Source organism: Rhyacophila brunnea, unplaced genomic scaffold (assembly GCF_057557595.1).
Source record: "Rhyacophila brunnea isolate RB1 unplaced genomic scaffold, BYU_Rbru_1.0 scaffold_7, whole genome shotgun sequence".
NCBI lineage: Eukaryota > Metazoa > Arthropoda > Insecta > Trichoptera > Rhyacophilidae > Rhyacophila > Rhyacophila brunnea.
In genome coordinates this window covers 43,240,054-43,254,490 of record NW_028233339.1, presented here as the reverse complement: position 1 = coordinate 43,254,490, position 14,437 = coordinate 43,240,054, and the positions used below count along the sequence as shown (strand labels likewise).

At 34.4% G+C, this 14,437-nt stretch overlaps 1 protein-coding gene across 10 annotated transcripts in view; it reads right to left on the bottom strand.

The window, feature by feature from the left end:
• Nucleotides 1–14,437, bottom strand: part of Sarm (sterile alpha and armadillo motif) — a 343,946-nt gene that overhangs the window by 150,743 nt on the left and 178,766 nt on the right. For 9 of the 10 annotated variants that reach the window (XM_085958226.1, XM_085958231.1, XM_085958230.1 and 6 more), the window contains one exon: nt 12,643–12,777. The exons of the other annotated variant lie outside the window; for it this stretch is intronic. In XM_085958226.1, coding sequence (XP_085814352.1) covers nt 12,643–12,777 — 135 coding nt within the window. The remainder of the gene's footprint in view (nt 1–12,642; nt 12,778–14,437) is intronic. 10 annotated transcript variants of the gene reach the window in all.

Below are 14,437 nucleotides of genomic sequence, written 5' to 3'. Positions count from 1 at the left end.
AAGATCCGCCATAAATAGTGCACACTAAACTTTGTCAGTCATACGTATTTTGTTTTCATTGAAATTAATAAGACTACAATTTACTTGGTTAGTTTTTAAAATTCAATTAAAACCTGCAAAAACCATGCTATAATGGTCAAAAAATACTCGTCTATCTATAGAATATCTAAAATCATACATAACTTTGAATATTTAATAGATAGAATAATAGTTTTGTATATTATAGTTTGGTTTAGGCAAGCCTTAATGAATTTGTAAAAAGTTAACGAAAACAAATAAGTAGATATGAATGAAAAAGTATGCACAATTTTATCGTATCACTCAAAATATACCAAAACTATTATGGTTTGGTTTAGGTAGGGTTTAATTAATTTTTAAACACTAACCAATACAATCTGTAAATTGTAGTCTTAGTTCAATAAAAACAAATACGTAGACAAACAAAGTTCTTAATAGCCTACCATATTTCGCTACTGATTAATGTATCCAATTAATCTGATATTTTTACCATTTATTTTCAAAAGTTCGTTTCATTCTTGGTTATGAATCTGCTTCTATAAATTTTAAAAGTTTAGGGTAGTTTCATACCTGCCTTAGTAATATAGTTCCTGCGATGTCGATGATTCATATTGTGAGTCCGGCAATTTAATCTACAAAATTGCTACATATTTTCTTCGGTACTGCTACACAGGGTTGTAGTACCAGGAAGAAGAAAAAGAATTTCATACTAATATTAATATAAACATGTATATAAACTAATGTTTGCATAAAAATATTCTTTCAGCGTATTTTTTACTACCTACTGTAACCTGACGAGCATTAAAAGTTTTTCAGATTATATTTCATTTTCGCTCGTGCCTATATCCGAGGCATTTAAAACGTCAAATTTAATGTGAAACGACGTTTTGCCCAATTGACATTTAGTATCATTTCATATCACTATTTCAAAATTTAAAAAAAAATCACAAAACAAATAAATCGCACACATGACCAAAAATAACTCTACGTTTAAATAAATACCTACCCCTTGAAATGATTCAACTTATTATATTAATAATATTGTGCCTGTCGGATTACGTCGTAGGTACCTAATACGGATTGTCCGGATTTGGCAGATTACATCAAAATTGTACCTAAAACATTTCACCGTGGCACAGTTCGCCGTGAGCTTTCTTATCTGAAAGATATGACCGCATACAATACGGTCTCCAATTTTATTAGATTCTATATGAAAATTAATTCAATTTACATAGCTGATTTTGGCAAAATTCATGAAGAATGAAAACCTAACAAATAATCCAGTATGTCGGCTATTTTCAAAATTTGTCTGCTACACGGATTTAGCAACCCTATCCGAAATTTAATAGACCAATTATCCACATATTAGACTAAATTATAGCTATTCTATACATCGGTTATATGATTTCATAATATTATGTGTTTATCTCACTTAGCTGGTCGACCAGCCATGCCGGGCCTCCTGGCTAGAGCCCTGTCACCCATGCTTTTATTACAACCTCCACTATGTGTTCCTGGGATCGAAAATGGCGATATATGTATTATTAATCCCATTTTTTTAAAAAAGCAACTTTAGTTGTTAGTTATGTGCACGGGGGGCTGACAGGGCTCTAGCTTGGGGGCCGTGCTCAGGTGGGGCCCGGCGTGACAAGTTAACCAGATAAGTGAGATAAACACAAATTTGATACATATATTTGATATCACAAATTTGCTCTAATAGAAAAAAGTCGCCTGCAGCGCTATTGTTCTTCGATAATATTTATACACAATTTCTGTACAATGTTTAATTGTATATTACTCGACAACTCCATAATTCAAATGGATGTAAGTATTAAAATATACAAAAACAACACTAAATATACACATTAATTTTACTGCGTACACCATTTGGCGTGACACTCCCTTTATCCTTAGAGATAGATAGGGGGGCCGCCAAAGAACCTAACCTGGGGGCCCGCTTCAGGATGTGGGTTACGGATGGTTACGTGTATTCTAAAAATTGTAATATGAAAGAAAATATTTTCATCGTTCTTTTATACTGACACGAATGATTCATATTATGAATAGCCTTATCCATAGATAGGTACTAGGTAGATAAAATGCTGCAAAGACCATTACCATAAATTTACCAATAAAATCTGATTTGGCACTGTTAATTGAATTCAGTACAAAATCTAAAATCCATTGCCGACTAGGAATTTATTTAAATGCATTATTTTTTTTCCTTTTTGCAAAAATCTAAATGTGTTTCCGATGTTATCTCGCGAGTCGCGAGGAGGCAACATTGAATAATGCGAAACGATTCAAGTGTTTTTTTTTTTGATCCAGTGGAATTAATTTATTTAGAAAGCTTTAATAATAGAGAGGAAACAGAATGAGTTATAACAGATGACCACTGACCTTAGAACGGATTTGATACATTTCAAGAAGACTTTTAATAAAATACACGTCTGCCTATAATATAGGTATACCTCCACATAACCAAAGAAGAATGTTTTATAAATAATTGTAAACGATTATTAAAAAAATACATTGACTGGTAAAATTAATTACTAGTATTAATCTAGTATTATCTAAATAAGTAGATAAGAAAATTAAAATAAACAATAAGCCTATATAGGTAGGTACTGATACCTACATTTTGGGTGCCCTCAGAAAATAGGCCCGAACCGGCATTTGGCGGGCAAAAACGCGGAGTTAGCTGCAATGTCTCTAATATTACTTGTAAATATGTATAAATTATTATCTTTAAGAATTGTAAGTAACAAAAAATGATTGCCTACACTCATTAGCTCTGGGGCGTTCATAAACGTAATACAAAAGCCCCTTTATTCGAATACAAAGGCGTCCTATATTATATAAAGCGCGACACCGGTGTCCCGTCTGAAACGGGCCTTAATATGACATGATATTGTATATTGCTATTAGCGACACGACAACAAAACTACGATGGTCGGCAGAGAGCATGTATTTAGGTTTTTTAGATAGGTGGGCTTTCGTGTCCTGATTCATGACATTAGTCTATTACCCAAGTACTTACGTCTATTGTAAATGTTTTCATGTGATGTAGGTACTAGTTTATCAATTCGCTACAAACAGATGTGGTGTTAATTACTGTCAACATCCAGTCAACACGGATGCATTTCTCTTATCACTGACAGTTCCACGATACCATGGGATAATGTTACCATTACCAACGAAACAAAATGAAACCTGTAAACCGAAATTTAGATACAGATATAACAGAGGCAGCATAATACAATCATTTGAATTTCGAACACGTTATAAAATAAAAGAAATAAAGTCAGGTAAGGCTACTGAAAAAGGAAGATAACCATCTAAATTAAAAAGAAAACACAATAAAAAAAATGGGGACAAGTGACAATAATTTTGTTAAATATCAGATTATCACACTCAGTTGAAAAAGGTAAAACAATACCTAAAGGTAATAATTAAATTTAAAAACTCTTTGAAAAAGGTTTAATTAATTATACGACTGTTATTCGAAAAAGTGTCTCAAATCCATCATATCTTGATAATGGCCTCTGTAACGAGCGCGAAACGACGACTAAAGAAGGAAGGACACACGGTGGAAACCCAAAAATCTTCTAAAAGAAAAAACAACCGTGAAAGCATCAAATATTATATTTCTTCAATTTATCGGACTATGCTTTCGACCGATCAGTCATATTGTCGGAGATACGAGAAATCGTTGCAACTTTACTGTGAATGTGACTGCAGCAAACACGTATCTTGACTTACGAGAAAGAGCTTCAGTATAATCATCTGTAAGAGTTCAGTATTCTGTATACTTACAAACACGTAACTCAAGATACCTACGAGTTTATAATATTTATAGAAGTCTGTTATTGTGATACGAGTTTTTGTTATTGCTTAAATATATTATGTTTTGAGATACGTGTTAGTGGAATATGTGCGTATTCAATTTCTGAATTCATTACATCAAACAACTCAAAACTTACAAAAATTGAGATACGTGTTTGTAGAAAATTAGCGACGATACGTCCCTAAAATACGCTGCTAAATTTAGAGACTAATTTCGGCGACCTAAGTTCAGTGAGAAAAAAAAACATATTATTCATATTAGAACGCCCAAGTGGAAGAGAGAAAGAACATTTGTGTTGTGTTTCTAGATATCAATATCGTTAGAACGGCTGCTTAACGTCGACAACTCTGCATTAAACCCATAGTCAAGTGCATCGTTGCTGATAATAGTATAAATAAGTACAACTGAAATATTTCAAACATTCTTTAAATTAAAAAAATATTCGTATCAATCAAATTAACGTTTCATAATACAATGTGTCGTGTTTATATTTTGGATTGGTCATAAACAAATTATAAGGTAGTCAGCAATGACTGATATATTATTATTTTTAATATGATTCAATTGCATTGAAAGAAAAACAAAAGAGTCCGCACGTGCGAGATAAGGAGAAATCAGAAGCAAAGTGCCCAGTTATGATATTTTAAATTACTTATTTATTGTATGCAAACACTTGGTGTTAAATTCCATGTGATAAAATAGTAATGGGACAATGCTACGTGTCATAAGTAATTGTTCGTAAATCATAATAATATGATACTTAATATATTATTTTTAAAACATTTTATTTTATAAATACTCTTAATCTTGAGGTAACTAACGATAATATTATTCAGTTGTCACTCTGTTATCAACGTTTAGCCTTTAGGTTTAGCTTGTCTTCGAATCTACCCCTTAAGCCTCAATTACATTGTGCTTCTTTACGAGCTGTTTATTGGCGAATTTAATAGCGGGCGATTCAGCTACTCTGATTTGATGATTATTGATTACACACAAAACTTTCCATTCGCTGAGAAGCCACAAGCCAGCGACTATTTTGACAGAACGTAGTTCGTTTTTTTACCGGGAGGTTGGTACTATGCCCTACTGCGCAGACGCAGTAGGCCTACACGCCGGCGTGTAGCGTGTAAAGTTGACCGGCTTTCAACTTTTCTCGGTAGAGTGTTTACAACCTGCTTCTTAGCTTATTCGATGATTACACTGAGCGACTTTACAGGCAGATTGTAAATTCGCCAATAAACAGCTCGTAAAGAAGCTCAATGTAATTCAGGATTTAGTGGGCTCGTACATCAGAACTCGCCGCATGCGTCTTACGACGAATTCGTCGATGTGACGTCATCGTAAACCAAGAAACAAACGTTATCAAATGGAGCTTCGCAGATTGGCCGACGCAACTGCGAATCTGCGACATCGAGTTGCATTGGCCAAAGCCTGCATGTCGATGTCCGGCCATATCGACTCCGCGCATGCGCACAGCTGCATAATCGGCCATTTCTCTCCAGACTGTCGCCGCGTTTGGCAGAGCTAGAGCTAGCAGCGTTAGGCAGATGTGCGAGATTGTGATCATGCAACATTCGCCGGCAGTCTCGGAAATTTTGATTTATGGCCGTCAGGCACACAAGGCGAGTTGTGATGTGCGAGCCGGCTAAGTTGACTGTGTAAGTAACGTTTTTTAGAGAAACATTGCACTTTGTGAGGAGAACATAGGCCGGCCCTAGGGTCATATACAATTTACATTCTTTCTTTTTTTACTTTATGTGCATTTTGTGGATCTATTCACATCAATTAGTTTTTTACAAAAATCACAATGTGTGCTTCATAGCACGCAATTTAATATTAATACAATAAATCTGGTTGAGATATACCTAAATAGTTTTGGCGCGAAACTTTGGCTATGGCCTTCCATTGTATGAGGGTTTTGGGAGAGCCGGTTGGCGACGTTTAGAAAGGGAAGCTCCCAACAAAATGGCGGCCATTTCATACATGCAAATTATATGTTTTTGGGGATACTGAATTAAAAAAAGACTCCAAATCGTTGTTGGAAGTCCATAGGGTGAGATATCCAACACGCAGTGCACACTATGAAAGTCTTTGCTTGTAGTTGGGATGGTGCGACTATTGAAATAGTTACATATATACAAAAAACTAAATTGTGTGATTGTAAAATGAAAATGTAATTAGTTACTAGGTAGGTACTTTAATGATATTTTATTATTTACTTTACTATCTAATAAGAAATATTCACGTTAAGCATTATTTATGAAATACAGTCTTTTAAATATGATAACCAAATGACTTATTTTGCGTACGTCTACCTAATAGGTAGAAAAGTATAAGATTAGTCAATAAAAAAACGCCTTGTTAACATTGTACGCGAGTAGAAATGCCATTGAAAAGAATAGTCATACAATAAATTCACGGAATTAATTCAAGTTCAGAAAAGTACATTGAACTAGGTTGAAAATAAACGTGTCATATTATTAAAATACACAATATGTACTGCGAAATTATACGTGCATTGTCAGTGTGCTGAATCACTAGCTATAGAATGAAAGCATATGCCAGCTCCTTCAATGATGATCAGCCAATTACACGACGTATCAATTACTTACACATGACACACATCACAATAGCTAACATGCTGCCGAATACTATGTCATGCTATAAACAAAAGTCCTGAGGAGTGAAGACCTCCTCGAGTCCCTTAAAATATGGACAGTCATTTGCTCGATGCTTAAACAGAAAAAAATGGGCGCGATAGTAAGAATGATACATATTATCAAATACCTATTCAATATTTGGCACTGGACCCACAATATTCGTATTGTTAGTTTTAAAAATTCAATTAAGCCCTGCGAAACCAAGCCATAATAGATAATAGTAGAAAAATACTCGTCTATCTATAAAATATCTAAAATTATGCAATTAAATCATACGTAACTTTGAATATTTTATAGATATAACAATATTTTTTATTTATTATAGTTTGGTTTAGAACCTACAATATGTGAAAACAAGAATAATTAAGTTGGTACCTGTGAATGAAAAAGTGTGCACAATTGTCGGATCTTAACAGCCTACCTCCACCCTTCGCTACTGCTACAACCGCAGAACAGATTATAAATAGAATACCGATAGGCTATGTTCAATACGCCACATGTTGATGCAGGGTTTTGAATGTGTGTGTGTTTCCTACGAAAGTGAAACACGCATAATGCACGTGCAATAGTGTGTGTAGTACACCAATATTAAATGAGCGTAAATGCATAAACCGAGAGCAGTTTTCAGTATTCGACGTATAACGTATTCTTGATACGTGTTTAAATTTATTCCGTATTCTTCCTAGAGATCGGTTGCCTGCTTCTCCTTACCGTTAGGTATTTCAGTTCCCTTTATTTCTGAGTTCCCTGGGTGGAATGTTTTTATTTAAAAATGAACTCTATTTTGCTAAAACTAATTTATTGATACAGTAGAAATTAAGTACCTAGTTATAATATTAATTTGTTTACACAACTCGTGTCGATGGAGAAGTATTAAGTTGTGTTATTGCTTTGACAAAGAGGTCGGTACTAAGTATATGTGTCCGGAAAATTGTAATTATTTCTGAGTTCCATGGCTACAACCCTGTCAGATTCTATCGTTAGCCTGTGTTTTCGAAAAAACAATTCCATCCTAAGCTAGAAATAGTCTAGTAATAAAAACAATCATCTTGTTTATCGATGACATTTACTATAATTATAACAATATTGTGTTAATTATTGAACGAATAATAGACCGACCAGAATGGCCCATGAGTGTTTTCGACTTCGCCTCTCTCGATTGAGTGACAGGTCTCATCAAAAAAGGTCAACCAATTTTATTGAGTATACATAAATTTTGATACCAACTGTTCAGATCGATTCTTGATTGAAATTGACGTTAATACAATCAAGTATTTGTGCGAGGAATGGCAAGCCACCAAGAAAGAACGAAGGTCAACATAATTAGGCTAGGTCGCATATTTGAATTGAAGAAAGGAGCTTCTGGATGTTATGATTTGTTATCTTTTGTTGTCCATTTTTAAAAACAGGTATATTTTGAGAGATTGTGCACACTTACTCATTCAAACGCATTTGTTTTCGTTAAAATTGTTGATTGTATATCGATTACTCGACAACTCCATAATTCAAATGGATGTATTAAAATAAAATATACGAAAAACACTAAATATACACATTATTTTTACCGCGTACACCATTTCGCCTCTATTCTGGCAGAACACACTAACTGGAGAATACTAGTTGAGTAATTTGACTTTGAAGTTGTTAAAATGTTTGAAAAATGGTCTATCATGTGAGTTTATTAAGTAATCGTAAGAAGGTGACTTTAAAATAAAGACTGTTTATTTATTAAGAAGCTTTCCAGACGGTAAAGACGTTTGAAATAAGGAACATTTTGGTATAACTAACTCAATATGTTATTTTTTCGAATTAGTGGCTTCTGCCAGAACAGTGACGATTTGTAAAACTCTACTGCAGAGCTTCAAACTGTCTTTATCTTTAGTGATATGAGGCCGCCAAAGATCCTAGCCTGGGGGTCCGCTTCAGAATGTGGGGGCCATACGACTGACAAAGTTTAATGTGCACCATTTATAGCGGATATTAACAGCATACCCTCTACCCTTTGCCCCTGAGTTACTAGTCTTCGTGCATCAGCGAATTGACTAGTCGTTAGTAGCAATAAAGAAAGTTGACTTATTGTTGATGGTAAGTCTCAAATTTTACGTACGATTTATATCAGTGTAAAAATTGCTGTGGTATTAGCTGCATTTAACTTGTTTATGTCGGTCGCTAAAATAAACGAGAATCTGTACACGTGTTCCACTTTGAAAAATAATTATTGCACCTCGGTAAACGACGCGTAAATTTTCAGATACGAATCGTTGAATTTCGGAAGCCAAAAACGAATGTTAAATAATTCACCTAGCACGTTTACTTTGAGGAAAATGGCGCCAGTTTATTAATTTGAGCGTGCCAAAGGAGTGAACGTACCAAATATGCTATAATATGCAAAGCCGAGACTCGAGTTATTGTATGTATTTAGGTAGGTATAAGACAAGACCAGGGAACTCAGAACTTCGGCACCCCGACAAACCCGCCCGGACATTGCCGCCAAACCATCGCCCGTACAAGTACTCGTCAATAACGCCAGGACAAATCCGCCTAGACAAAACCGCCAGCAAAAAATACAAAAATTGGTAAAACAAGTGCTTTTTTGGGTTTTTGAAAATTTACATACTTACGATAATCAGTGTAATTTGAGATTTAATTCGTTGCAGCTGTTAGTAAGTATAGTAATAACTTAAAATCATCGGACTCGCTGGCAGTCTGAGAGAGAACGTCGAGGTGTCAATACGTCATTTTGTTTCGTGATGGTGACGGGGGTATTAATTCTTAAATCGTGTAAAGATGACTAAAAACTTTACCCATTTACTTGAAAAAGAAAACATGCCAATGAATATATTATTATTGTTACTAATAGAACAATAAACAGAACATTAAATGGACGCATGTTGGATTTATATGAGAAATTATATTTCGGTCGGCATGCGTCATCATTTGCACCCGCAACCCGCGCGGGACCATGCCTCAACTGAGGTATAGAGCCTTAATGCCTTTGTGTGGTGTACACATTTATAATTTAGAACATTTAAGACGGTTAGCACACAATATTGAAATTTAATTTTAAATAAGTAATTTATATTTTTTATATGTATCTATTTATTCCTGGGTATGTTTTTTTTATTTGTGTATCTAAAATATAATAGTACCTATGTAAAAATAAAAATTGTCTCATTTCTTCTGTCAAATTGTTTTGGCGGCAATGTCTGGGCGGTAAAGACCGGGCGGTTTTGTCACACCCCCAAACACATATTTGAAGGTGTCTTTTACGTAAAGTAAGTCGTAACTTTGTAATTTTTAAAGAAAACTATAACATAGGTAATTTTCAGAGTTACTACATATAAATTGTACGTATTAGGTATATTTCACGGTATTATATATTATATTGCACCGTGGGCAGTCCGGAAAGAGATTGCCGTATAGTATTAAGATAAAAAGTACGCATTGTTGTTGAGCATTGCAAACAGTAGTATGTCAATTTTATTAGATTAAACAAGAATAGTAACCCGATTTTGATTAGTATCAAATGTCTGATAGATACGACTTTATACTTACAAGCACCTACTTGCTAACTTAGTTTTGAATCGTTCAGAATTTTATATCAATATAGATACCTAGGTACCTATACGATATGATTGTATTTTATTTAGACATGAATTTGATATCAATGCTTTATTATATGCCATCGATTTCCGATACAATATCTCACGGTGAATTGTGTTACGGTCAAATAATTCTCCCCGAAGACGCATTGCGTAAATAAATTATTATTATTAGTTATAACAAATTTCTATTGTGTCAAAAAATCAATTTAACAAAATAGAGTGTATCCTGAAATAAACACTCGTCCCTCCATATAAACATTCCATCTACTTGCTAACCTACTGTTGAATCATTTCGTATTTTATATAAATATAGGTACCAACTGTATGATTATATTTTAATGTTTCCTGACTGATAAAAATACCATTTTATCCAATATGGCGAAGGGTGACATTTATTTAAAAATACAAAAAAAAAACACTAAAAATACACTTCATCGTGGAACAGTGGGGTTCCGTGGAATACCATTTTGGGAACAGTATTGTAGAACATCACACTGCCCTTAAACTTAAAGATAGGTAGGGGGCCCGCTTTAGGATGTGGGGGCCATGAATCTCATGGTGAACAATGATACAGCCAACTGCATACGTACAATTTTCCGGATAAGAGTTTTCAGTAGTTAACTTAGTACTGTCTGCAAGCGTTTTTATACAATCAGCTAATTATTTTTTGTAAGCATGCTTTAAAGATTAATTAGATATTTAATTATTCTCAGACACCCACCGAGAAATAAGAATGATAATGCTTCATATTATACCAATTTAAATAAGGCACAGAGCCGTGCGGATATAATTAATTCTGGCATCTACTCACGGCGTCGCTGTCAAGAGATTTGACAGATAATTTAATTCAAAACCATTGCAACATTTCGTAATTACAGTTTCCTGCTTTACCACTTTATTTTATATGTTTACTTTAAAAATGCGTGGACACTGCCGCAATGTTTACGTTGGATAATTTAGCCAAATAAACAGGACAAGGACAATATTATCATATCATTCTTTATATTATTATTTAGTAACCATTTGTCATGATAGTTGTTATTTGGCTTTAGAAATAATACAAATCTACATACCGAATAATAATCTATTGAAGCTACAAATCGAGCAAGTAACTAGACCACCACCGAACGAACTTCATGGTTCCAGCCACTGAACAGATTAATAAATAACCAGTCACTATCATAGTCCCCACATTCTGAAGCGGGTCTCTAGGCCAGGATGTTTGGCGCCCCCACCCTACATATCACTAACGTTAAGGGCGGCAGTATTGTGTTCTACAATAGTATTCCATAAATGGTATTCCGCGGAACCCCACAGTTCCACGAGGTAAAATGAAGAGTATTTTTAGCGTTTTTTTGTATTTTTAAATAAATTCACTTGAATTATCGAGTGCCCGGCAGTTATCATCATATTATTATGGATAAATAGCTATTTTTATTAGTCAGGAAACACATGGGCCCCAGGCTAGAGCCCTGCCAGCTCCCGCGCCCCCTTGGACACCATGGATCATGGCATTGCGGCTAATATCTGTTTATAAAAATGTTCTCAAATATTACCAATAATTGTGAATGCGATCATAATACAGTCACTTTGTACCACGTGTTTAAATTTATCCCATATTCACACAGCTGATAATTACACTTTGTTAAACCAATGACTGTTAAACTCTCACTCAGAAGGTAATCCACTTCAAATTATTTGTGTATATGTACTCTGGCTACAAGGCAACTTCTTAGTATTTTTTGATTACATAGGTATTTATAGTTTTACTGGTCTAACCATTGTTTTGGAGAATGTGGAAATTAATCTAAGATTCTTATCGTATCCGACAATATCTAGAAACTAACTCTACTGCCAGTAAAGTATCGTGGGGATATGCAGGTCAGGCGTTGTTTGGTGGCAGTGAATTAAAAAAGAATGCGAATATGACGTGCTTTGGGAGCAGATCCGTAAAGATGGGGGGCATTAACAGCCTGTAGATGTGTGTAGTTATCATAAGTATATGATTTTATATGCAGGTATCTGTTTAAGATATCCAGGCATGGCCACAGAGCTATGATAAGTGAGATAAACCCATCACAAATTCGTTCATAACATTCAGAAAATAGTTAAACGGACAGCTAAATAGTGGAACAACTCACCCTTGAAGTTGCGCAGATTGCGATTTATTCTACTGCGCACGAATCACATAGGCCATAGGGTAAATTTAATTATCGTTACATACCGTAATTATTATTTCCGACTGCCCTTGAAGCGTTTTGCATAGTTTTCTCTCGATCTAACTACGTTATAACTTCACGCTTATGTGGTAAATATGTTTATAAAACCCAACATTTTTTATTGTATATGCCACGTATATATTCATATATTTAAATAATAAATTGAACGTATGGGCGAAATACGTATATAGTCCGGTAATAAGTAAATATGACGTAAATTTAAGATACGTTACAAGCATGCATTGTGCGTTATCTGACATACAGAAGTTTTAGGAAGTGCAAAAGTCACATACCGTGGGAATACCAAACCGCGAGGACAGGGAATTAAATCCATCGGAGTCGCAGAAGTTGGTCTGCCTGCCGGATGGCAGCGGGGATGTCGACTTCAGTCCCGGGAACAGCGGAGGCCTCTTCAGAAGGTCATCTACCTGTGGTGGACCGATAATGAACATGGCGTAAGAAAATAATACGGAAATGGTGTGGCAAGTATTGTTATAGATGGTTGCATATTATATTACAGGAAATGTTATCAAAAAGCAGTGGTGACGGCCGCTGGTAGACTATGGAGATCTGACCTAAATAATGCACACTAAACATTTAGTCATACTTTTTTTGTTTTCATAGAATTAAGAATACAAATTGTAGATGGTGTTGGTTAGTTTTAACATGGAACATGTTTTACTTATGATCTCTGACGCAAAAGCGTTACGAAAAATAGACGTAGAATAACTATAGACGCGCAGCCCGCCCCGATTACTTACGCGCGCCGATTATTTTAATTTTACGTTCAGTAGCCTACATTCTGTGCGACGTATTGTTCTTCTGTTATTATTACTTATTTAGTTTTATTATTGTAATTACATCATTTTCAGAAAAGTAAAATTATTTGAACTCTTCCCAAACCGAACCATAATAGATAAAAAATTAAATATTCTTCTATCTATAAAATTATAGTTTGGTTTCATCAAAGAGTGTGGTGACTCGACGCCTCGGGGTGCTGTTGGCAATGTTCCCCTATTTTTTCCTATCTTGTGCGGATCAAAAAGTTATATAAGCGATAAATTAAAAAAAAAGAATACATATCTGCGGAAATATTAACCACTTTGCGTAGATAAATGAACTCGTCAAATTAATATGCCGCGAAAAACTAAAATAAAATAACGTGACAAGTAATAAACGTGTGTGCATGTTTTGGTGGGTATATTAAATGTTGGTCATCACGCATCATAATTATCTGCATGTTAATTATCTATTTCGGTATATTGTTAAAAAATAAGTGTACAATGATCAATTAGTTAATATTATGTTAAACCCTCTAAAAATTAACATTAAAATAAAATTTTGAAATATATTTACAGGTAGAGTACCTATATGCTTCATAACTTTGCACTCCGGCTCTAGGATGAAAATGATGTAAGTACTTAATAATAATATTCTAAAAATATTTTTATACATTTATTATCTATTTATTTTCTTGTTACTACAAATATTAATAGATACAAGTGAATATCATTTGATCTAATTTTATGCGAGGTAATCAGGGAAAGAGGCATTCGTCGGTCCCTATTAAAAAAGTCAGATCTGAAATTTTGTCATTTTCGGATTATTACGTAAAAGTTATTTAAACACTTTAAACATTTATACCACAATCACAGTTTATTTTGATTGTTTGAAAAATTTCGAGATACTCAAGTTAAAAATGACGGATCTACCGAGAGTGTCCGAATAACAATGTCGGTTCTTACCAACCGACATTGTTGGCTGGGCGTGGGTGAGCAAGATGCGTCGGATCTGACAGTTGCTGCTATGTTCACCGGACAGACGGATGTTTTTACAAACGTTAAGAAAAGTTTCTATAACCCGTATTTTTATTCATTATGGCAAGCAATAGGTCACAAAGGATATTTGATGAAACATCTTTGATTGCTCGTACTGAAAAATAGCATTTTGCAGATCCGACTTTTTTAATAGGGACTGACGGATGTGTCGCTAGATTTCAAAATCAGACAAGTCCATAATAGATGAATAGGAGAAAAACAGCTTTTTGTTTTCTCAAATACACAGTCACAAGGGTGAAAGTTTATATTA